Source organism: Tenrec ecaudatus, chromosome 5 (genome assembly GCF_050624435.1).
Source record: "Tenrec ecaudatus isolate mTenEca1 chromosome 5, mTenEca1.hap1, whole genome shotgun sequence".
In the NCBI taxonomy this organism is placed as follows: domain Eukaryota; kingdom Metazoa; phylum Chordata; class Mammalia; order Afrosoricida; family Tenrecidae; genus Tenrec; species Tenrec ecaudatus.
In genome coordinates, this window is record NC_134534.1 from 125,447,657 (window position 1) to 125,474,919 (window position 27,263).

At 38.1% G+C, this 27,263-nt stretch overlaps 1 protein-coding gene across 1 annotated transcript in view; it reads left to right on the forward strand.

Moving 5' to 3' along the window:
* Positions 1 to 27,263, forward strand: part of CNTN3 (contactin 3) — a 379,845-nt gene that overhangs the window by 46,448 nt on the left and 306,134 nt on the right. The window contains exon 3 of the mRNA XM_075550729.1: positions 4,851 to 5,026. Coding sequence (XP_075406844.1) covers positions 4,851 to 5,026 — 176 coding nt within the window. The remainder of the gene's footprint in view (positions 1 to 4,850; positions 5,027 to 27,263) is intronic.

Consider the following 27,263-nt stretch of genomic DNA (forward strand, 5'->3'; position numbering starts at 1 on the left):
CACAACCGCCAGCTGCCTGACAGTGGAGGGCTGAGGTTTCCAAGATGCAGAAATTGGTTCAGAGGACTTTCCATGCTAAGAAGAAAGTCTGGCAATCTACTTCTGGAACTCAGCCAGTTGTCCTCAGGTCCTTAACTTAGAACACTTAGAAAGGGTTGACATTGTACCTTTCTGTGCATAATAACCCTCAAAGAAACGCTTTTGGATGCATGCAAACACCTCTCATATAATAACACAGTAAAGCACATAGTGTTTATGGGCCTTGAATTTTTAGGCTTTACAACGGTTGGTCCATATTTATAGGTTTCATGTAGTCAAGGTATTTGGAACCTGAGAACCACATGTATTTAATTAATAACTTTTAGAAGTCCAGAATGAGAAGTTTCTTACACTTTGAGAAGTTTAAACAAAGGCTTTAAAACTACAAACACACACACACATTTCAGCAAGTGAAAAAAAACAATCAATGTTTAATAAGATAATGTGAAATTTTATATCACCTGAGGAAGAATTCCATTTAATGATTAATAATGTTAGGATGGAGAGAAATAATTATATTGGTTGGATTTAAGAAAATTAACATTGTTCCGGGTTTCTCGATTCAATCTGAGCTCTGAAGAGTTTGCTAATATAAATTCACTAATGCTTTTGGTAAAGCACAAATATGTTTAAAGCAGAATAATTTTTGCCTTTTAGTGAAATGATTTAGGAGGGATGAACATCTGAGGAAGCCTTGCCTAAAGGTGTGAGGGATGTTTAAGCATAATGGAACATGTTTTTTTTTTCCATTTTGAGTCTTCAGTCAAAACAGTGAAATGATAGCTTTTACATCTTAGATGTTTACTGTAATAAAGTATTTTCCTCCCATATTTTATGGCTCCTAAAATATCTCCAACTATTAAATAGATAAGATGCACTTCTTCATATTTTTATTTACCTACACAATTTTCAACAAAGCCACCGTTCGTTTCTTATTCATCAGCTAAACACAAAAACACACTTTGCAAACAAAGCTATCAGGCATGTTTAGTCAAACCATAACCATTTTAACTCCAGAGGTAAAATTAGTTTGTTTTTTTTTTCACATAGAAAATGCACATTGTAGGGAACAGAAACACAAGAACTCTTTATCCTGAGAGTCTGCCATTCAGAACTGAGTGATGTGAACTATATCTTTCCTCCCTGTAACCATTTAGTCACTTAGTAACTGACAGGCCACCTACAGCTTAAAAATCACCCCCTCCCCCACCTATAACTTGCTGTCATGTTTGCTCTATGAAGGTCAAACCCAGCACGTAGCTCCCCCAGGTCTTGTTTGACTTCTCAGGGCAGGTGAGCAATGCAAGCCAACCACAGGTGGCCCATGGAGTTCGCTGTACACGAGAGGACATAACCCAAAGGGCCAGAGCAAGAAGGACACACAGCCAGCACGGACTTGAGGAGAATGAAGGAAAATAGAAGCATCAAGTGGACACATGGCCTGTATTAACATGGCAGCCACTCATTTGTGGAGCATGTACCAAAGGCTAATCACAGAGCTGTACATACATGTGCACTCAGTGATGGTGCTCTGTGTGAGTACAATATGAAGTGGCATCTTTTCATTTTATATATGAAAAACTTCTGTAATTGGCCCATTGCCACCACGCTGGTGAGAGGAGGGTCCAAACTATTAACCAATGAAAACTCCATGTTGGCTTCCCTGCTTGTCAAGATTCTGTTCTGTGAAAGGAATGGCTGGGGCAGGCATTAGACAAACAGCAGCGAGAGCTAGTGACCGGGAAACAAGTCCCTGTTTAATAAACAGGCCCTCTGAAAACGGATCTTCCTCCTCACGCCCTCTGAACTGAGAAAGTTGCCAGCCGTGGAAACTGTTCTTGCTAGCTGCTGTTGAGGTGGGCCTCATGCACCCAGGAAGTAAACACTTCATGCCTACATCCTACGTCATCCTAGGATCACTGGCATAGAATACCGTGGTGAGGCAAAGGGCTGACTTTATGAAGTAGACTGCCAATTCTTTCTCTTTGGTTTGTAGCTCACTGCTACCTGGTCAGCACTGTGGCAACTCAGAAGCCTACAGATTGGTGGTAGTTGTGCTGGTGTGCATTGACCTGAAGTGGAACGAACCCGAGTCTCCTTCATGGAGGATGTGCATGACTGTATTTAATGGACAGTGCCCACGGAACAGGAGGGAGGGGAGAAAGGGAAGAAGAAGAGAAGGTTTAGATTGATACACAGGCTAGGATACATCAAGAGGGGAAAGTTGTTTATCAACTTGTGTCCCAGAACGAACAATCCTTGCTTGCTTGATGAGGATGATATAAACTAACTTTTCTCATATTTGGATTGTGTGTATTAAAAGTTTGAAGATCGTGCTAAGAAATAGATTCTAATTCATTAATTCATTTTATTCTTTATTATGCTCATTTCCCCAATTCAGCCCTATCATGACCTTAGGAAATTATTAATTCAGTTATGGTCTCTATAGATTTATCTATCCTAGATTTCACATTCAGAAAAACATACAAAACAAAAATGTAAAATAAAAAAATCAGCAATGATAAAACACAACAAAAATCTCTAACAAAAAGAAAATAGAAATATTAAAAATTAGAAGGAAGTGTGATACAAAATGCTCATGCAAATACTAACCCTGAGAATTAAGTGAAGAACAAATGGAAAAATTCACCAGGAAAAACCTGCCACAGATGAGAAAATGTTAGCTTTTTATTTCTTTCTATTTTTCTACTTTTAAGTACAGAAGAAAATAGTTGGATATTTTCTTTTTCTATTTCTATCTCTTAATTTTTATTTCTCAGAATTGTTGCTTTATACCTGAGAGACATGTAGGTCAATAAAGAAAGAAAAGTATCTTGATTATAAAATTGAGTAAAGAGTCAAACATGTAGAAAGTAAACTTATGAAATTAATTTCTTTAGCACTTCATCATTAAAAATGCATTATGCAATATTTCAACTGCAAAACATGATGCAGGCAGTCAAGAGAGGATGATGTTGAGTACTCATGGAAACACTGCTCAGTTCAAGCAGTAAACTGAACTATCAAAAGCACCTTTGTGCCCCCAAAAGACCTCCTACTTTCTCCAGTCATAAGATTTTTTTTTTTCAGTTTTAGAACATCTTATTCAATCTTGTACTCATCAGTATTATTTTCTCATTTCCCCCAACTTCGCCAGCTATACTCTCAAGGGATTATTAATCCATTTACTGTATGTAAAGATTTACTTAACTTGGATTTCGTATGAAGTAAAACATTGATAAGATTTTTTAAAATATTGAAGTTGATATTTACCTTTCTAAAACTTTTCACATGTCTACTACTTACTTGATGTCTATGCTAAAACTTTACATAAATGATATCAAAAAGAAATTTAATATGCCTTTTAACCCATCATTGTGAGAAATGCCTGTGCTTACAGAGTGTGTCCATTTTCACAGCTATATGTTTATTTTATCTCCTTTATTTTCAAGTTTGAGATAGTTTTCATATTTTGAAAATTCTTCAATAATATATAAAATGTTCAGGTGAAATATTCATATCTAAAACAAATATTTTAAAGTATAATTTAAAACAGACCGACTGTCATATTTGATGCCAGTTAATATAATAATTTTATAATAGTTTTCAACTAATTGAACTTCTATTGTTTTGTTTATTTTTACATTCTCTATAAAATTAACATTCAGTTAACTATTGGGCTTACTTCTTAAGACTGTTATGAAAGAGCATTTGAGATTATTATTGTGATCATATTTTAACATTTATCGCCTGAGAGAAATATGATTTTACTGTATGATGAAATTAGTGAAAGACTTGCAGTCCTTTAGGAGGTTGGTGCTTTAAATTTATTTCCTGAATACGCTTTTGGTTGTCAGATAGAATGAATTTTTAAGGTGAAATTTATTTTGATTGGACAAATATATTTACTGTTTAAAAACTGCAGGAGGAAATCTTGGTTAAGGACAACAATTTATTGTTTCCTTTATTTTTTCCTATTTGTTCATTGCTAAATATGGTTCTGGGGATTAAAAGCAAAAACAAAAACAAACTGCCCTTGAGCCTATTCTAACTCACAGTGATCCTATAAGGCAGTGAAGAGCAATTCCTGTGGGCTCCCAAATCTGGAGACATTTATGGAAGCAGACAGCTTCACTTGTCGCCCTGTGTTGGTGGGTCTGGACGACTGCCTTGCTGGTAACCGCCTTACACTTCACCCCCCAACCCCCAACCCCGCTCCACCAGGCTCCTTGCTCTGGGGTTCCTGTTTGGGATGTTCAGACCCTCTAGGCGGTGCTTGTGTTTTTCCCGGCATTGCATTTAGTACATAGCGTTGTAAGGTTTTAGAAAAATGGTGAGTGCCTACGGCACAGATATTTACCAAGGCAAATTGGAATAGATAGTTTAGCCGTTATCCAATTAATGTGCTTATTCCTTCTAGGTAAATCAAGGACACGTGCTCTCCCCTCTTCATTGTCAGTGTAAGATTGGCCTGAAGTATCTGAGATAATTATCTCAACCTTCTGCTTCCTCTTTGCCTGTATAAACCCAGCTTAATTTCCCCCTAGTGAACAAAACATTTTCCTCACTTCTGGCAGTTTTTTTACATGTTTAACTTCCAGATGAGACTTTGTTGTACTTTCTACTTTAACTTTTGCTTCTGATAAATATGTGTACATATTTGATCTTCGTTCTTGTAGCTCCTACATAATGTATGCATTATCATTTATTAATGAGGGGAATCATCTTTAAGTTATATTTCTTAATACAGTCTTTTCCATGTTTACATCTACTGAGAGGGGATTGAAACCTCCTTGACATTTATTTTCCAGATGGCAGCTGAATGGAAGTGACATTGATCTCAGTTTGGATTACCGCTATGAGCTGAACAGGGGAGATCTTGTGGTGGTGAACCCCAACAGAAGTCGGGATATAGGAAGCTACCAATGTTTTGCTACCAATCCACTTGGAACAGTTGTCAGCAGGGAAGCTAAACTTCAGTTTGCCTGTAAGTTCGTCTGTACACATTTAGCACTACCAATATTTTAAAACAATGTGACTTACTTTGTGTGATCACTTAGTGGTTTAGAAGCAATCCATGAACTTCACTAAATCATTAGGTTAAAATTTCAGTAGGTTTTTTTTATTTCTATATTCTGTATGACTTAGAATGTGTGTGTGTGTTGAATTTCTATACTATAAAGGTTTTGTTTAGGGGAGGAGAAAACAAGTTACAGATACATTAATTGAGTAGCTATTCTGCTTTGGACTGTGTTAAAACTCCAGAGATTATGAAGGAGTGGTCAAATGTGGTCCTGGTGCTCGGAGAATATAGGAATTGGAGAATATAATGTGAGTTAAAACTGAGGACTGGGCTCTCAGTTCAACTTCATTCTTACACCCCTACCACCTTCTGGGTCCACATGTTGTCTGTATATCTTCTTGCATGCATGTTACAACCACTCTCACTGCATGTTGGCCCAGTCCTGGATGCTCAGAGTGCAGGCCTCGGAGCCCAAAGGATGCCTTCTTTTCTGGTTTCCCATGGATCATTAAATGCCATCTGAGCCTTCGTAGCCTAGGTTTTTATAGTTTCTGGACAGGATGGGTAGGGGGGGGGAATCTGGAGGTGAGATGTACCCCAAGCTAACCTCTGTAAAATCAGGTCCTGCTCATGCCCTAAGGCAGTTCTGGGAAAGGTTAGACTGATGGGTTTCCTTGGGCAGTTCCTGTAGAGCTCAGCTAGAGGATGAGGACCCTCGGCCATCTTTGTGAAGGTCAATTACATAGTGTCATGCAGCCAATCTGGATACAGATCTGTTCCTGGTGGGGTTCCCAGCCAATCTGGACAAAATTCATCAGGCATGGTTCAAGAACTAGGACTCAAAGGTCAAGGTGTATTTTTGGTAATTCCACACTAACATGTGGCTCTTAATGCATGGTTTTTCTATTCCTTTTTATGCTTGTAATGATAAATTACACTTCTGCTGGTTCACTCTTATAATTGGTTATCATACTTACTTGCTTCTTCTGATGTTTTCCTTGCTACATGCCACAGTATACCTCCCTACCTATAGTGTTCTTCAGTAGCTTGAAATCGATGTATTAGATTTCTATTTTACTTATTTTCTATTGTCAGTTAAGTTAGAGTAGTGTAATAGTCAGAATAGTAAGATCTAGGTTATTTTTTAGTGAGTCTCTGCATTTCATGTGCAGAGTTTAATTCCTTCTTGCCTTTACTCTATACTTTTTCTCAAAGTTGTTGATGTAACTTGTGTAATTTTACTATATAGTATATTATGTAGTATTTTTATATAAGTAAATATATATGGAGAAAATAACAATATGAGACTGATTTTGCATGTGCATATAGTTTTTAAATATAATGCTACCAGAATCTTAACTATAACTCTACCTGACACCATTGCCAGCTACTAGACCTCTATCATAATTTTCCTATTCTTCTTTTCTGGTTGTCAGTTTCTCATTTTTTAAACCTGACTTATTGGGATCTTCCACCAAGCACAAATTCCTAAAGTGTGGTCATATTTTCTACCACTTATCCTTACTATTTTATAACGTGTGAATAATTGTTACCAAGTGCTGTATTTTTCCCTCAATCTTGATAGGTATGTATTATGTGGAAAGTGCTTCTAAGATTGTATCTAGTCTCATCCTAGTCCCTAGCCAGTACTTAGAACACAGAGGGGGGCATCATTACTGAGTGTGGGATTTGGTTTTACTCTATTTACAAAACAATAAAGTAACCCCTTACTGTTCTAAGAGAGCAGCAAAACACTTGTGACTCCTGGGCAAGCAACCAGAACTTCATTCCTCTCAACACAGCGGGACACTTGAGCACCAGGATGTTTTCTGCAGCTCTTCTTGCAACCAAGTCCAATAGGCTGATGGGACATAGCTAGGATGGATGCTGCCCATGCCATGCCGTGCGTTTGTGGCACAGCTGAGGGGCGCTGAGTTTGGAGAGTCTGTTTCTTAAATATGAGGCAGTATTCAAGCCATCTCTGTGGCTTTGTCACTTGAAGTTGCTTCCTTTAAACATAGCCCAGAGGGATGCTTGGTATATAGTGGGTGTCACTTTCATTCGGGGCATATAAACTCAAACCCGCAAGGAACGTCAGGCCACATAGCCATTTACTTTGTCCCCCCAAAATTGCTAAATTATTTGGTTGTTGCTGTTTGAGAATGTCTTGGGATTCTGAATCGGGGTGAATGAGGTGATACTTAAGGTAAATGAAGGACAAAATAATTTCTCTTTTTCATTAATCAGACTCAGGCCACACCTTGGGCTTCATCTGAGTTTGCTTCTACTTCATAATAAGTTTCCGTTACTCCCATGTTTGACATATAGTTCCTGAGGACTTTATAGATCACAGTTCTGCTTTGAAACACATGGGTTCACCCACAGGTGGTGTCAACTCAACAGCAAATAGTTATGTTTGATAGTATATTTTTTAGTAGCCCTGATATATATTTAGAAATATATATATATATTCAGTAATTCACATATATAGTATATTATATAATCCTGATATATAGAGAGATGGTTCCCCCCACCCACTACAAAAGGTAGTTGTTACTGGTGGTGTTTCTTAATTGCTTTATTTGTAAGTTACAAGAAATAACAGCAGGTATTCTTAGCCCTATACTCTAGGAGCTGAAAATATATAAAATGTTTGGTTTTAAAATATTTGTGGTTTAGTATAGTTTACTGGGAAAGAAACAGAAGATGGCAAAAGAAATAGAAGATATTAAAAACATCAGTGATTCTGAATGACGAACTGGAGCAGAGCATTGCTTTAACCTCTGTAACCTTAAAAGAGGCAATGCTTTAACTGCAGTCAGGGTGAGGATGGAGACCCTTGGATGCTAATGACTGCAGTTCAGAGGAGTCTCGCCTGTCTTTGCTGCAGGCAAAAGGATGGTACCTTGTGTTCATTGAAAAATGCTCTCTCTAATTGTTCAATATAGCAGTGTCTCCTCTTGTGACCATATTGTATGTTTCAGGGCTTAGTAATAAGTCTTTGGTTCTCCTAGCCATAAAGAAAGTGCTTCATATGTGCTTCATGTACCAGTGAGTAAGTGAAAATATGGTCAATGCACCACGTTCGATGCAAATAAATTTTGTCTTAATTTTCAAGTTGTCTGAAAATATTATTTGTAATAAATGAAAGAGAAAAGGCGATTTTTAATGTAAGATGCTTGCACTACTTCTCCGCTTTAAATATTCTACAGGCAACATTCACAAAACCTGGACACTCAAACTCACTGGTTCATAGTGATCCTATAGGGTCCTATAGATCCAGAGGTTCTCAGCCTGTGGGTCGCCACTCCTTTTGGGGTCAAACGACCCTTTCACAGGGGTCAACTAATACCATTGGAACATACATATTTCTATCTGTTTCCAGGTGGGTCTGCCCAAATGCAGATACGCCCACATATGAGTACCCAGCGTGAAGACTGTTACCCATGTTACACCATGCTTCCAGACAAAATTTCATTTATTTGTAATCAGAAGTAAATATTTCACAATATATAATTATATACTGTTTGGTGATGAATCAGTATGCTTTACTTAGGTTCAATTTGTAACAATGAAGAAACCTCCTGCATATCAGATATTTACATGACGATTCATAACAGTAGCGAAATTGCAGTTATGAAGTAGCAATGAAAATGATTGTGTGGCTGGGGGTCACCTCCACATGAGGAACTGTATGAAAGGGTCGCGGCATCAGGAAGGTTGAGAACCACTGCTGTAGGAAGAGGTAGAATGGCCCCCACGGGCTTCAGAGTTCATGATCTTTAAGTGAGCCTCACAGTCGCTGGAGGCAGTAAAATTAATCAATGTGTGAATGGTGGACACTTTATAATAATACTACTGTGTACATTTTTGGTCACTGTTGGCAGTATTTGGAAATAAATTTGTTAATTTCTTAATCTCAACCACAGAAAGTTTGACGTGTACCTCCCAATTTCAAAATACCAATGCTTTGTTAATAATTTATTTTAATTGTCTTACTTCTGATTTTTTCTAATCTTTTATATAAAATGCTTTTAGTTGAAGCATTATGATGTGCCGATATAGCTATTTAGTCACAAATGAGTTTAGCTGTACAAATTGTTTTGAGAAAAGTATAAGAAGTATATTTTAAAACTCCACTTAGCTTAAGAGTTGAGGCACATTATTCACTACTGCAAAATTATTTTTCAGAGTCCAGTACCAATATCTGACTAGTGCATTCCTCAGTAAGAAATTCATAATAAAAGATAATTAGGGTAACAATATATATGCTTTCAAGTTTAAAATCATAAGTCATACATCTATCTATCTAAATCGATATAGATATGTACACTGTATCTAACTTGGGCATGATAAATAAGGAAATATATCAATCCTGCACAAACACTTAAACTCTGCTTACATTTGAACAGAACAAGGGCATATGGCATGGTTGAAAATTAGAATAAGTATGTGTAGACGACTAACCATTCACAATACTTTTACATTGTTTGCTGAGCAAATAGTTAGAGAAGCTGGACTGCATGAAGAATAACATGACATCAGAATCTGATATCTGATGTCAGAATCTAATATGGAGATGACACAACCTTGCTTGCTGAAATGGAAGAAAACTTAAAGCACTTGCTGGTAAAAATAAAAAGCTGGGGTTTTCATTATGGATTTCAACTTAACACAAAGGACACACAAAAATATATATATACTCACAATTGGACCAATAGACACTATCATGCTAAATTAGGAGTTTGAAGTTTTCATAGACATTTTTCATGGATCCACAGACAACACTCATGGGAGCAACAGGCGAAGCATCAGGTGATGTATGCCGTTGGGCACATCTGCTGCACGAGAGCTCTTCAAGGTGGCGAAGAGCATGGAGGGCACTTTGAGGACTGAGGCGCCAGCCCCACGCCAGGGAATCCTCGGTTATACTTAGCGCCATTATGAGCTGGACGTGGTTTGATGGCCTTAACAACAAGAAAGCCTACCGAATGTGTGAATAGACATGCAGCACATTCAAATTCATATGTAGAGATGTGTTCTGTGCTCCTGTATACCACTCTGTCCTTCCAGCTTGCATCTGTACCTGTGTACACATCTATTTTTTGAAAACAACGTTTTAAGTTTTTACCCCTGACAAAAGCACAGTATTAACGATAGAAACACTTGTCCTGGATTCCAGTGTGAGGACACTAAGTGTGTCCACATGACCAGAAGTCAGATCAATGTCCTTCTCAGCTCCCCAACCCAAATTCTCATAGACAATAAAAAAGGTGAGCCTGTGTCTACAGGAAACTGCTTTAGTATTTAAATTTGCATCATCTTGCGGCTTGTTATTACAGGATAATGCTAGATCATAATTTTGGCCAGTCATTATTCCATGCTTAAGTTATGATGACATTGTAACTGATAATTTAGAGATTCATTTGGTCAACTGGTGATTTTTCCTTTCACGTGTAATTTTTCTATTCCCCAACATTAGGAATATGCGGTGTTCTATGAAGGAAACCGTTGCTAATTTTCGGAAGCATCTCTCAGATTCTGAGATAATAATGATAGTTTCCTTTCCTGGAAGCCACCTTCACCTTGGCTCTGAGATCTCCATCTTTTGTTACCACTGCGTTCACCTCTGCTTCTCCCTGGGTGTTTATTCTCTTGGAGGTCTGTCCTCGTGCTCATCCTCATGAGAAAGGACATGCGATACCTGTATTGATGGAGACCACTCTCGAATTCATTCTACCAGCAGAGTTGATTGAGAGTTATAGAGTGTAAGAATTCTCCTTTTCTTCAAAAAAATGTCTAGCATTTTCAGCATTAATTTTGAGAAATCTGATGAAATTTTGATATGTGCTATCTTTTGAAAGGAAATTTTTCTCATTCATTTGAAATGACATATATGATCTTTTTGTTCCTCCTAGTTTTCAGAAGTTTCACTGTGCCTTCATTAGGTATTATTTTAATTTTATCTAACATCCAGGTTACTATGTTGGTCTTTGTAATTTTAAAATATGTTTTATGTAGTTCTGAGTTTTAGCATATCTCAGGTTATCTTTTACTTTTCTATTACATATGTATCTTTATTTGCCTTTGGTACCACCTCATTTTTATCCTTCCACTCATGTCACTTTTATGACCCCTATCTCTAGTCAGTGATCCCTGGTGGTGTAGTGGTGAGATGTTGGGCTATCATCCCCATGGTTGACCATTCCAAACCACCAGCAGCTCCCAGGGAGAACGACTGGATTTTCTACTCCTGTAAACAGTTACAGTTTCAGAAGCCACAGAGGGTCACTATGAATCGGCATTGACTCCATGGCCGTCAGTTAGGTTTTTGTAGTTTTATGTCCAATCAAGTGTGTCTGTTTCTTCTTCTTGGTAAATTACTTTCACCTTTTTTTAAACATGTACTTTGAGCTCTGAGTGTCTGCTATCATATTTTTTATAATTTAAAAGAGTTGAGATCTAAATTTATTTTTTATTTCTTATGTTAATTCAATTGCTGTAATACCTTCTCAGATCCATATGGAGATATTAATATTTTTCTTTCTTATCCTGGACAGAATATTTTCCAGGTTGCCTCAGTTAATGTTTTATGTTGCTTCACTTTATTTGTCCATTGCAAGCTTTTCTCAGGCTCAGTAATCTTTAGTTGATGGTGTAGAGTTAAGGGACCAACCAAAAACCAAACCTACTCAGCGGTGGCTCATAGAGACGACTGTGGGTTTCCGAGCCCATAACTGTCTTTCTCCCATGGGGCTGCTGGTGTTTTTGAACTGGGGACCATGCAGATCCCATCTCAACACCACCAGGGCTCTTTGGTTAAGAACAGAGAACTAAAAATCTGATCTGATGGGAAGATTTGGTTATGTGGTTGGAATTTGTCACTATGAGTTTCAATAATGTGGATATCCTATTGAGGATTCCTTAATAACTATATTTTAGTTCTTCTTTGTTAGACATGTCACCTTCTTGTGAGAAAAATAATCCAATTTATTCCTGAAGAGCAAAATTTTCCACTAACATCTTGAGAAATGGAGTAGGGTTGGGGGAGGCGTGAGTAGGAGGGGAATGTCAGCATTCAGTTTGCATGTCTCAAGGAATCCCCTTGGCTTCTATACAAGACAAAATATGTCTGCTAACTTTGAGTCTTGACAACTTCTCTTTTCACATCTAGAAAGTGGACGTCTTCCCTTCTGGAGGTGCGCATAATGCAATAAACAGCATAGGGGAAGCTGTCTATCGCTGAGCGCCTCTGGCTTCCCTGCTTCCATGAGGTGGGGCTCAGACACGCCTTCACCCTCCATCATTCATTACTCTGTCTGACACCAAACATTCCTCCCAGGACACTCTACTTCCATGTTAGGTTCAAGAATCCATTGCAATGGCCACGCAACTCACCGACAGTACTCACAATTAAGAGGGTTTATTAGGGCAGTTAATAGGTTTTACAAGTCAAGATCAGCACACAGTGAGTATACAGTCATTGCTCCACAGCATCACTTTTCCTCAGCCAGAATCCAAGTCTCTGTCCAGTCCTCAACCTCTCAGTCACATGGCCCCCTGGACTTTGCCTCCATTGGCCAGGAAGATAGACCTACCTTTCAACCTCAAAATATCGGGCAGGTGAGGAGAAGGCACCTCAGAGTTCAGGTGCTGCTCCGCTGAGTCTGTGTCACAATCGCTTGCATTTCTTCCAGGCAGTCTCCACCCCTTCAGACAGAGGTCTTGGACCTGCTCTTCAAATGGTTCTTGGCTTTCTCTGTGTGTCTTGTATACTGAAGAACGACTTGGATGGAGGCCTGGTTGGGTTTTTTTGGGTTTTTGTTGTTGTTGGTATTTTAGCAGGCCATAATACCCTTTAGTAAAGTAGTGTTAAAGATTCTGTCAAAGAACCAAGGCATCTGAGCTGTCACACTATTGATTAAAGTCAAGACTTAACCCCACCTTAATCTTGTAACAAATAGCTCCTTCCTTCCACAGGCTAAGAATACAGAATTATAATACATCACATGACACCCCCATCTTTGTGAGGTGAGAGCCCAAACAAAAGCAAACCCACACCCATTGAGTCCATTGATTTATAATCCAAAGCAAAGTGGCATGTATTTCTCTGATGAGCTAACGGGTTGAAGTCGTTCGCTTGTCCATAAATGGTCAAACACTTGTCCATTGCAACGCCTGAGCTCGACGTGAGCAAGGAATCTGCGTGGCCTCCTCCACTGTGCGTCCTTTCCCAGAAGTTCGTACTACTGCCAACCATAAGCCTCTAGGAGACTCTACTCAGGAAGCTACTAATTTCTAGGCTTTCTCTGCTGTGAGTTTAAAGAATGGCCTTCTCCAGTAGATGATATCCAGCAACACCACATTGTTGGCTTTCTAGGTTGCAACATTCTTATTTCACTTTGCTCTTCTCTTTTCCCATTTTTGCGGATCTATTCCTTCAATGAAATCCTCTTCGGCGCAAGTACATTCTACTTTGGGTAACATTTCCAGAGGAAGCGAGAACCTAGGTGTGCGTGTTTGCCTACAACCTATCTCATTATTTTACATATGCAATGATTCGTTTTCCTTCTTTGAAATCTGAATCCTTCAGAAATCCTTTTCACAAGGTATGATTGGTTGTCAGTCCTGTTATTCTTGCTTCAATTGTGTCTGAAATTGTGTTTATTCTGCCCTTATTCTTTAAAAATAGATTTTCAGTAATGCACAGCAATACAGCCACAGAGACTGGATTCAAGCGACTTGAGTTTGAATCTACTTTCAGTAATCGGTATTCATGTAACTTTGAACCAATTGCAAACCCTCGTGCTCTGAAGCAACGATAATTTTACCTCATAAACTGTGATCATTAAATGTGTCCTAAGTAAGTGCTACAGGCACCTAGTACAGTGCCTAGCACATAATGCAGGCTACTCCAGGGAGAAACCAAATCAGTTTTGTCTAATCACGCCTTACCCAACGTGAGAGTAGAAGTGCGCTCTGTATGGTGTGCAGTGGCTGATTTTTGTAAGCACGTGTCCGAAGCGCCCTGAGGTAGACTCATACTATCAACGGTTCCGTGAGCAGCCAAGTGTATTAGCCATTTGAGCCACGCGGGCTCTTATGCCAGGATTAGTCATTGTTTTTACTCTAAGGTGGGATTACCGAGTCTCATGTTCTAGATTTAGGGAGGCTCCTACGTGTTTTCAGCTGTTATCTTCCAGCTTTTGCTTTTCTTTCTCATATATTTTGAATTTATTTGTTCTTGCCTATATAATTTTATTTCTATTGTTGTAATTTCCAACTCTGTATTTCTTTGCTGTTTTGAAGTATCTACTTAATTCAACCCTGCTCTTTATTAATCCTCTTTTCATCTCCATTTGGACTCATAGCAGCCCTATATCCATTAGGTAAAGTTTATTGATATGTTCAGATATGTCCCTAGTGCTTTTCTGTCTACTAGATCTGTCAGTTACTGATATAGGAGTGATAAAAGCTTCTTCTATAATACTGTAATAGTGTTCCTTACACTCTATGAATTTTGCATGACATATTTTGATGTTCTCTTGTGAGGTGTATAATATATATTTAGGATTATGATATTTCCCTAATAGAATTAAAGATTTTGACATTATACTATGCCCCTCTTTATTATTATTTTTCTTACTCTGAAATGCGCTTTGTCTAAAATTCTTAGAATCATTATTGCTTTCCTTGGATGAATGCTAGCATGGTACATTTTGTATTTTATATTGTTCTATTATCTCTTTTCCCTTAGCTTATCAATCATACTGCCGTTATAATTTTTGGTTGTCTTACTGTTTGGTAGTAACCGAGAGTTTGGTGGTTGAACCACTTGGTGGTTACCAAGTGGCCCTACGAGCAAAGATTTAACACTCTGGACCCATAATTATTGTAGTACTACAGTTACCTTCAGAGCATTCTCACTTCCTTGCTCACATCCCTTCTAGTATTGTGGCTTTAGTTTCACCTATCCATAATCAATATTCTTCAATATACTTGTTTTACTGTTATTTTAGACAAACTGTCTGTTAGAGTAGCAATAAATAAGAAAAATAAGATATTGTTTGTCCTTCACTTCTTCCTTCTCAAATGCTCTTCTTTAGCTTTTTAAGTGGATCTGACTTCTTGTTTGGGATCCCTGTAGGTGTAGTGGATTAAGCACTAGTCTTCACAAAGGAAAGCTAGTGGTTTGAACCAATAGGCAGCTCCATAGGGGACTGATGAGATCGTCTGTTTCCATGAAGTTTACAACTGTGCAAACACTAAGGGACAATGGTACTCCGTGCTTGCTATGAATTGAACTCCATAGTACGACAGTGGGATATCTTTGGCTTGGGGGCTTCTTGAAGCATCTTGTTGTTTCTTTTGGAAGAACTTCTTTCAGCGTTTCTGGCAAGGCAGACGTAGTGGCGGCCCATGCCTTCCATTGATTTAGGCACGGAGCATTTCCCGAGGCTGTGTTGTTTGTACTAGGAATTTCACAAGCGGATAGGCATACTTGAAAGGATTTTTATTCATTTCTTTATTAAAACTTATTTATGTTTGTTTTGCAGTCTGAGTCTAGTGAAGAATAGAAGTTCATCATACCATTAAATACACAAACTGTAACAAGTAGTGTAAAGGATAACTATAGGTTGGCTTTGCCTTGTAGTCTGTCTTTGATACTTGAAATGTTCTACTTAGATCTTCATTGTTTAATATTAAAGGAAGCGGGTGAATGCAAGCTAAACATGATTGAAATCTTTTAAAAACAAGATCAGATCATTGTAGTCAAGGAAGGAAACATTTATGAGAAGAATTTGTAAAAGTAGTAGAAGTGGTCACTGGCTAGATTGTGCATGCTCATATCATCTTCAATGTATTACTGAGGCCATGAAACAGAGTGACCTGTTCCAATTGATAAAGAATTATTATATCAGAAGGAATCCAGAATGGTTGGGGATGGGGTGGGGGTTGAAGCCAGGGATGTAGAGACTAGTAGGGACAGGTTATCTTTATTTTGGCAGCTGCAGACTGTCGAGGAGAAATCAAATTTAGAAATCTTGAAGAATAAATGATACACCTTGACAGTTGATTGGATGGAGTGTGTGCAGTATTTTGATTTTGAACCTGGGTAGAAGGTATGCAATTCACCAAGATAGGCAAAATTAGAAGACCAGGATTTCAGCGTGGGGAGGCGGTTAAGTGGGGAGTGGTGCTGTAGTATGGTAGGGTTGTGGTTAAAGTGCTGCTGGTACAGAAAATTCATGTATTATTAGACATATTTTATTTGCACAGGCCATCCTCCGCTAAGGAGTCCTAGTTAATGTAAAGCTTCTTTCTCTAAGGATATAGCTGTCTCATCTCTGGTTGTTCCACACAAAGAAATGGTTGACCTTGTAACTCTCTATCCCAAAGGAGGCAACCTTTTCTAATTCCCAAATGAGGAATGTATATTCCAATTTTGCGTTTGATAATAGCAGGGTTGACCTAAAGGACAGGTTCAGATAATTTTAAAATACAGTCCTATTAAGAAATAATTTATATGTTATGGAATTCATTCAATTGAAATGTAGAATTCAGTGGCTTGAGTATATATCGTCAGAGTTGTGCTATCATTAATACAAACATTTTTCATCATGTTTCCAAGAGTCATCAAGTTGTAGTGTCAGTACTTCTTTGCTTGTAGTGAAAAATACAGAAAAAGTTAAACACCTCACTGCCACTGAGTTGATATCACCTCCATGGGGCTCTGTAGGACAGGGTAGAACTACCCTGGTGAGTTTCCAAGACTGGAGCTCTTGACTGGAGTAGGAGCCCCATCTTTCTTCTGAGGTGCTGGTGGTTTCAGACTGTTGACCATGAGGATGGAAGCATATGCTTAATCCCAACATCACCAGGGCTCCTTTCAATGGCCTAATGATATTCCTTTATATGGCTCTATCATTCTGTAAGCCAGTCATCAGTTCATGGACATTAAGGTTGAGTCTACTATTTTACTATGATGAATAATGGCACATGTGTTGTAACATATTTACAAAATTTTGCGTGTAGTTTTTACATAATTTTTCTTTCTAAGATTGAAAATGTTGGTTCATATAGTAACTATATTTAACATTTAGAAGAACTTGTAGGCTGATTTTTCAAACCCACTGTACCAATTTTGCACTCTTGTCAATGTCAGTTTTCCCACATTCTTGCTAATGTTTTGTTATTATATATCTTTTAAAAATTGTACCTAGCTTAATCAAATTGGTTTTCATTATACAATTTATATTTCCTTAAGGGAGAATGATGTTCAAATGATCAGTTGTGTATTGGTCATTTGTATATCTTCTTTAAAGATATATCCATAGCCAATTTGTAGAAGGCTATGGAGGACAGTGGGAATCCAAAATCTATCTACAGAGTGCCTATTTAGAGTAAGCCTCTGGCAGATCAACTCTGATCACAGCCAAGGTATGGTGTGGTCAGACTGGGCCGTGTTAGCAGACAGAGATTATTGTAAATTCGATTATGGTGGGTGGAACTATGATACAATACGATACACAGTCAGTTGATCCCTTTTTTAAACTTAGATTTTATCTAAGTTTAAATAATTTAAAATAATTTTTCATTTGTTCTTCCACAGAGGTTTTCTCTCTGCCTGATTTTCATATTGACTGTTGGCTTTTCTCTCTCCATTTTTGGAATATATATTTAATATGTTAATATATTATATATGTGTGAAAGTATATATATATGTATATATATATATGGTTTTGCTCTTTCTCTTTTTTTGTATGTTTCCCAGCTGATGAAGCACAGAAGGGGCGGATGTATAAAGACAATAATTGATATAATAGCTTATTGGGAAATCAGAGAAGGGTTAAGGGGAATTGGGGAGGAAATAATGAATTCAGGAGGGAATACACCAGAACTGATTGTGGTGATGTATATACAACCCTTTTTAAATACAATTGAACTATGGGAGTGTATGATATGTGAATTATATCACAATGAAACTATTGGTGAACAAATGAAAAAAAATATATCCATTCGGATACTTAGCTAATATTTTAAAATGTGGATGTCTTTTTATGATTGAATTGCAGAAAGTCTTTTATATTATGTATATTATGACAAAAGTCATCCCGTCCTATAGTTGAGGATTTTTCAGCCATCGCTTCAAATATCTGGTGTCATTTGTAAAGCTCTTCTGTGATCATTAAGCTGAAAACTGCTGTCTTCAATTTGAAAGCCTTCCAACAGAGTTCAAATGAAATGCTAATCAACATTGTGCTGTTGTGGTTTCCTTCTATCCCATGCCTTGTGCATGACAGAACAAAAGAGACGCTGTCTGTGGTCCTGTACCATCTTCCCTAGTGTTCTGTGCTTGAGACCATTGTTGCAGCCACTGTGTCAGTCGAGCTTATTGAAGGGCCACCTCTTTTCACTGCCTGTCCACTTTAACACATATGACGTCCTTCTCAGGGACCGGTCTCTCCTGACAACATGTCCAAAGTATGTAAGATGAAATCTCACTATCCTTGCCTCTAAGGAGCACTCTGGCTGTACTTCTTCCACGAAAGAGCCATGTCTTTTTTAGAAGTTCATTGTATTTTCAGGGTTCTTCTACAGCACCATAATTAAAAGTCATTGATTTTTTTTAATTTTGTGTATTCTATGTCCAACTTCCACATGTATATAAGGCAATTGAAAGAACGTGGTTTAGGCCAGGCACACCGTAGCCATCAAAGTAGCATAATTGATTTTCAATCGCTAAAGAGATTGTGTGTGGCAGACTTACCTAACAAATATGCTGACGTGGAGTAATTCACAAATGAGGAGTGGTCCTGCTCTTGCCACTCAATAGTAGTTACTTCCAAAGGAAGAGTGCTTACAGAGAAAGGAATCGAAATTGCCTTCTAAAACAAATATAATAAGTTCTATGTTTTGAAACAATGGGAAAATGTACATGGTATTTTTCCCTTCATTTTTTTAAATTATGAATTTGCCAAAATATCACAATGAAATGACTTAAGCATCATTTGCCACTTTCCCTTCTAGGCTGTATGTGTTGAAACTAACAACTCGGTGTCGTATTTCTGAGACACTGCGATTTCAGGTTTTAGGGCTGCTGCTTCAGCTCTTCCACTATCTGCAACTGATGGAAACTCCTCTAGCATGTGTCTATGACCTTGATCATTAAAAGTTGCACTTGTTGGCTGTCTCCACCAGGTCTTTAAGTTTGAGAGTCTAGACACTGCACTATTTACATGCTATGGGGCTGTAAGCATTTATAGAAATCTGGTAGTTTGCTGATTTTGTTTTTGCTAGTTTCCCTTGGCTGTGGTTTTCTCTTATTTACTTAGTTTTAAGTGATGCCATCGATTAAGCTTTCATTAGTTAATTTAAGAGTTTACTCTTGAAGGGGTGGCATTAGGACAAGGGCCATTTCTGCCAATACGACCCAGTCTGGATATTACATGACATTCAGTAAGCTAGACTTTAATTCTTTTTTTTTTCCTAACCCTAACCCTAACCCTCTAGACTTTAATTCTTATTGGTGATAATGTGCCCAAGGTCTGAGAATCTGAAAATTTCTGATCGCTTATTTTTAGGTATATTTTATTTTTCATTTCATTCTCTTAAAATATTAATAGGGTTCCACTATCAAATGGTACTCTTTTTCTTTCTTTTTCCTGACATCACAAAAGTGACTGAAACAACAAATATCACAGACACATCATCTGCATGAGAGGGTAATTAGAAAGAAGGCAAAATGACACCTGAGCATTCACAGTCAGGATGCTATTTAAATAGGTATGGAACAATGGGAACTGTCACAAATCCAGGATTTGTGGCAACTCAATAAAGCACAGTTATAGATGTGACTAGAGCAACAGGAACATGCCATGACGGTGACACATAAATTATGTTTGATCGGAGAGCTCACAAAATTGTTCTAAGGTGTTCAGAACAAAGCATCCAGGGCAAAACTGATAGGCTTCATTCATGACTATTCATCCCTGGTACTGTCCTCAGTACAACGATCCCCATCAAGGACAGCCAGGCAAGCCACTCAGAGAGAGTACCCCTCCATGGACTGGCTGGAGAAGGGTGGAGGTCATCTATTTTCCAAGGCACTCTGCCTGAGGGCAAGATTGTTCGCATCCTTGGTTATTGATCAGAAATAATTCTCTGGATGCTTAATCTATGAGGGGACTCTGCAAATGAGCTTTGAGATATGAATGTCATCCATAACTTTCTGTAAACTGAAGTGCTCAGAATTGAAGTTCTAATACAATCCCCACCCCATCGTGGATTATTATTAATAATTCTTTGATCACACAGGCTGCTGGGCTTCTTCCTTGTGGACTTAGCTGACAGCTTGCTTAGATGGCTGCTTGTTTTCAGATAAGACTTTAAGACAGAAAATATTCTTTCTGAGAGCCAGCTGTTAAATGGCTTCATCACACTGATTTCTGCAGTCTTATCTTCAGTGATCTCTTCGTGAGGGCTAGTATGGAGCAGGGCCACATCATAAGAGCTGCTTGTTCTTAGATTAAGGCCAGGATTAAGTGTGAGCTCAAAAAGAATTCATATTTACTACTAAATTAGACTATATTTGTCTTTCTAAAGAATGGACACAGAGAGAGGATAATATATACTCGGATTTAGAGGCTTCTTGAGAATTAACCTAAAAAAAAAACCCTCCACGGGGCATTTGGTAATTCAAAGATTAATTAATCTATCCAATGGTATAGAATTTAATGTTACTACTACAAATGAGAAAATATATAGGAAAGCCTTTGGACTAAAATACATGAAACATTTCTTTGACAGATTAAAAATTTAAGTGACATCATATTGTACAAACAAACAGTATGGGTTAGACACAAGGCAACAATTTCATTAACATTCATTCATTATATGCAGACTTGAGATAAATGTCATAAAAGAGAAAGACACCGTGAACATAGTGGCTAGACAAGTGGTAGTCTCAAATTGTTAATTCTTGGGCAACCCCAAATCCAAGGCCAAATTGAAACAAAGTCCTCAGCCTTGGGATAGCAGCCTTCTGTGTCTTCCCACACAGGGCATTTCAGTGTTAAGTGCAGACGAGTATTTCAGTTTCTTTAATCCGCAACAGGTGTTTAAGGTAGAGTCCGCTTCACTCAGATGGGTTTCCAAATTGTATCCTTTTGATCGGGGCTAAGAAGAATGCTGTACACTTTCAAAGGGCAAAATCTAAACTCAAGAATTTCCAGAAGAAGAAAACAAATTTGATCAAAAAGCAAAATTAGGAACAACTGATACTTTAAAAAAATTTTTTTGATTAGGCATCCTTACTAGTAGTTTTTTAGTTTCTGCAAGGTACTTTACTCACAAATAGAATTGTACTTTGCTGTCCTTTACTCACAAATAGAATTGAACTTGACTCACAGATAGAATTGTACTTTACTGTCCTTTACTCACAAATAGAATTGAACTCGCTTTCTTAGAGGGAGAGATACACCCACCTGCTCTCATTGTGAACATTCTTAGAAATTCACAGCACCCCAGTGTGGGAGTGTTTGTAAATGTAGGGAGACTGTGGAACATTACCCAGCAGGAACTATTTGGTTTTCTCCCACTCCCGCCCCGCATGAACATCTGACCAGATACCACAGGAGGTCTCCTCAGGAATTTGTTTTACGATGTGCAACGAAAGCAGTGGTAAGTGTATTATAGGCATTAGAGAAACACAAAATTGCTTGGGAGACCATATAAAATGATTGCAAGGTCCGCCTTAAACCCAACCGAGTAATTCAGCATTTTCTTTAGAGTTGTTCCTATCAACAGACTGAATTATCCAATGAAATACGATGCTCAGAACAACATGGTCTGCCGGTCTTTCTGGACTGTCATTTAAATTCAAAATGACACTTAGCCTCCTCACGTTGTGTCTTCGTCTGAGTTTCAAGCTCCAGAGTGTGTGTGGAAGGTGGGGAGTGCGGGAAGAGCGTTCCTGGGCAATGGTTCACCCGTGGGTTATCCTGAATTTCACAAAGGCAAGTAGTGGAATAGAAATATTAACAGTATTGGGTAAAATATTTAAAATGATATATGTCTAAGTACAAAAATAATGATTAAGTATCTGTTGCTATCTAAATGACCCCCGTAGCAGCTACATTCTGTGAATCCTAAAGTTGTAAAAGGTTCACCTACTAAACCAAAAAACTGTCTCTTTGGAATCTAGCAGGAAATCTTACTGTTTTCTATTTTATAGCATGTAGCTAAATGTCAATAAATTCTTTAATCATGATTTTTATGAATTTGTTAAATTTTTCAAATAGAAGTTTTCCATTTCAATCATGGCATTTTAATATTTCTGTTCTATCGCTAGTTTTTATGGAAGTATGGGATTGCTATTATTTGGCATAGTCTAGCTGGCAGTGAGTTTGGTTTGGGTTTTTATAAGTCCAATATAGTCCATTTTCTGTTGAAAACTTTGGGTCAAATGTGATGTTTTAGCAGGTCTGCAAAGCAAAAGCTTATCTGTAGATAAAAAAAAACCACTTCATATGGCTATGATCAAGTATACATACACACACGGCCATGATCAAGTATACATGCACACACACATAAATATGAGTCAATCAAGTATAATATATGAAATGTAAAAAATACCTGAACTAATTCCAAGTAAAAAATAAAGTTAATAAAAAGTATGAGGAAACTTAGAACAAGAGGAAATATCTCAAAATAAAACGCTTGCAAGTGTCAGATGTAACATTAAATCTAATTGACCATACCTTCTGTTATTATTTCTCATTTGTAAAATTTAGGTTTTTAAAAAAAAATCATTTTATTGGGGCTCATACAACTCTTATCACAATCTATACATACATCAATTGTGGAAAGCACACTTATACATTCGTTGCCCTCATCATTCTTAAAATATGCCTTCTGCTTGGGTTCCTGGAATCAGCTCCTCATGTTCCCTTTTTCCCTGTCCCTCCCTCCCTCATGAACCCTTAATAATTTATAAATTATTATTTTATCTTATCTTACACTGCCTGGCATCTCCCTTCACTCACTTTCCTGTTGCTCATCCCCCAGAGAGGAAGTTATGTGTAGATCCCCATGATCGGTTCCCCCTTTCTACACCCCCTTCCCACCCAGTATCACCAATCTGACCCTTGATCCTGAGGGGTTCATCTGTCCTAGATTCCCTGTGTTTCCAGATCCCATCTGTACCGCTGTGCATCCTCTGGCCTAACCAGGTTTGCAAAGTAGAATTGGGACCATGATAATTGGGGGATGGGGGGAGTGTTCAAGAACTAGAGGAAGGTTTTGAATTTCATTGTTGCTACACTGAACTCTGAGTGACTCATCTCCTCCCCACTACCCCTCTGCAAGGGATGTCCAGTTGTCTACAGATGGGCATTGGGTCCCCATCATGCACTCCCCTCATTCACGATGATATGATTCCCCCCCCCCCACCGTTGGTGCTTGAAACCTGGTCCCCTCGGCCCTTCATGATCACGCATGTTGGTGTGCTGCTTCCATGAGGGCTTTGTTGCTTCAGGGCTAGATGGCCGCTTATTTACTTTCAAGCCTTTAAGTCCCCAGATGCTACATCTCTTGATAGCCGGGCACCATCAGCCTTCTTTACCACACCTACTTATGCACGCATTTGTCTTCAGCGTTTATGTGGGGAAGGTGATCACACAATGATGGTTTTTGTTCTTTGGTGTCTGCTGCCTGATCCCTTCAACACCTTGTGTTTACTTAGGCTTGTGTGTTTCTCTGTGTGTTTTGTTGCTTCTGAGCTAAATGGCGGCTTGTTTGCCTTCAAAAATTTAGGCAATTTTAGAATGATCTATTTGCACTCTTTTCTTAACTTTAATTTATTGCCCAAATACAGTTATATAATTAGCAACTGACCCCATTATGATAAACTCAAAATGACAGAGGGCTTGAAGTTTACCTAACCCCTTCAAAAGGCTAAATCCCATTACTGTATTAGTACAGAGTAGGATCATGTCTCACATCTTGTGAGAGGTTTTCAAATCCCAAACTGTAAATTATAAGCTACACAATATGAGAAAGTCCTGAGTGACTAGGCCTACCAACTTTAGCTGTAGTTTGATTTAGATATTAGGAGGATTGTTCCTATGCTAACTAACTTCTGGCCTGTAGAGCCCTTTGAAATGCAAATGTAATCGACCTAGGGAATTTACAGATTCACTGGCATGTTTATATCATAGGAATAATAATAATAATAAAACTCTGCCATTGAGTCAATGTTGACTCATAGCGAGTCCCTGTGGGTTTCTGAGAATGTAACTGTTTATGGAAATAGAAAGCTCAGTCTTTCTCCTGAGGAACTGCTGGTGGTTTTGAACTGCCGATCATGGGTGTCACTGCCTAACATGTCACCACTATGCAGTCCTGCCACCCACCTGTATTTTATGACAAATTTTGATGGGTGTATACATATTCATCATATGTATACAGCCACCAAAATATGTCTAATATCATAAAAGTTTAAAACAAAAAGTTTTCTTTGTTTTAAACAGCTCTATGTCAAAGCAAAGTACATGAGTTTATTTCCACTCACACCTTCTACAGCTCACTGCCCAGATCTTCTTTACAGCAAAACTGCATCCTTTTTCTCTCTAGCTTCTTTCTAGCAATTCAGCCCATGTTTAAAACTTTAACTTAAAAACCACGAGGGGTCGCTATGAGTCAGCTTTGACCTCCTGGCAGCAAATTAGCCTAGTATATTCTACGTTCTTTCCTGTTGAAATGCTAATTTTTATTAATTCAATATGACACACATTTTTAATTAAGGAAGACATGCACTAATTTGTAAAGGCATCCAGTTAAAAGGATAAACTTTAATTTACCCTTTCAGATCAAACAATAAGGATAACATTAATGAAGCTTGAATAATCACCGTAGATGTCTTAATGGTCCTGTGGGTGGCACAGTCGTAGATAGATGCTCCAGACCAAATTATTCAGATACCTTGTCTGCTCTAGAGCAATCAAATACGTCATGAAAAATAAACAATTCCAGGAACATTGGAGTGAGAAACAAAGCAAACAATGGCCTGCAGTTGGGCTAGCTACAAAGAAGGAGGTTTACTTTAGGTTACCTGACTTCCACAGTTTTGACTTGTCAGGACTGATCTGAGAAAAGCCAAAGCAGTAGCCTTTTTACCTGAAGACAATGTGGTTTGGTAAATCCAATCTACCTGGGAGCTATATATTCAAAGAATGTGCTAGATTTTTCAAACTAGTAATATATCTACTTTTCTTTTCCCTAATAGCAAAAATAGCAAGAAACCGAATTCTTGGTTAATATTATTTTATATTAATAATAATAGCCCCTCTAAAAATTAAATTAATTAAACTTTCAATTAGTCAAGTAATGTTTGGGTTTATCAAATACATCGATGTCTTAGTTGAAGAAGTTAATTCATTCCAAATGTGTGTTTCAAAACTCAAGTGTTTGAGAACAGAACATACTTTTCTCATAGGAAATAATGGAAAACCAAATAACTGTCCCTGATGCCCAAATATTACACTTATCAACTCATTATTCCAGGTTTTAAGTCACCGTGGAGGCTTTTTGCCCTCTCGCACATCGCCGCCTGGGACGGCTATTGCCCTTGGCAGGGACTTTTCACCGTCTTCCATGGTACAGGTTCTTTGTTTCCTGCTGAACGTCTTCACATCTGTCACTACATCAGCCTCTTTAGTCACATATTTTTTAAATGTTGATATTTGTATTCAGCCACCAAAAGATAACCTTCAACCGAATTCAGATTTCGGAATGACCTTTTCCTTTAACTCTATTCGTGGTGATCAGAGTTTTCCGCTCAGCTTCACAGCTGCCATCAATTTTCTTTGTAGCCACGGTTACGATATTTTACACCAATAAAGCACACAAAAAGGCCCAGTGGCAACTGTTTTAACGCAATAACACAAACACTGTATGCTGTCTGACTGAGAGCGGCCGAGTGTCGACCCTTGTTGTGAGCAAGGAGGATTCCTTCTCCTCCCTACAGCTTTTTTCAAGTCTGGTTTTGGATCACCTATTGCGAAAAGTTACAAAAATTGAGCAATTTTTTTGGAACTTAGCTGTACAAGTTTGAGCTTGGAGACGTTTTACAAACTGTGTATCACTGTATATGTATTATTAATTAGTTCTTCCAACATTATGCTTATACATCTCTGAAAATAACCATTTAAAATTAGGAAACATGACCAAAATCAAGTAAGAGTAAACATAACATTTTTATAGACTAGAATTTAGATTTTAAAAAGTGAACTTCTAATTATAACAAACATCATTTAACTCCATGTCCGTGAATCACCTAAAATACATTAAAATTATTTCTGTTTCACATGATGCTGCTGAAAAGAGTTAAATTAACTTTTTTTCTTATTTCTAATTTCATGTAATTTCAGCTTTCCTAGACCCTTTAAAATGTATACTTAAAAAAACAAAACAAACAAAAATGGCTATTGAGTGGATTCTGACACACTAGAAATTGTTGGTACTACATGATATGGCCAGTAATGCTTGGTCTCTTGAACTGAAGAATGGACTCATGGACCACAAATGGCAGCAGAAAGCAAAGTTTATTTGGAAAGGAAAGAAAAGCCACAGACACCACGGGTCGAACCCCTACTGAGTTGTGGCTGAATGAACTGTGTCTGGGGGGATTATCGGTGTGGGCTGCTTGGCCCCTCTGCAAGTCTGGACTATGAAAGAACCATTCCCAAGTCTGGTCCTGTTTCTCAGGTCCAATCACGAACCAGGTGATGCTCTGTCCACCTCTGGGTCTTGCCTGGCTATAGACAAAGAAATAAGCCTGCAATGTGTCAGCAAAAAGTATCTTGGGTTTGAACGAAATTGCTTTTATGAAAAAATTCTCTGTGACCAGAGAGAACCTTTCCAGGCCACGCCACTGGGTGCACTAACTCAGAGAAAATTTCCAGATGCTCACTAGTGATGAAAAACGCTTACTATGACAGCCCCAGTCAGTGCAGTGCAATTCGGTGATTTTGTTTTTTTAGGGATACCTTCTCTTTGTATCTTGGCTTTTCTTCTTTGGTGAAAAGTAAGCAAGTTTCTCTCAAGTGGTTTGCCACCAGAGGGAGCCTCTCCTACACACACAGACATTAAGACAACACTGAAAGTGAGAATGTGGAGCAAAGATTACACATAGACGCTT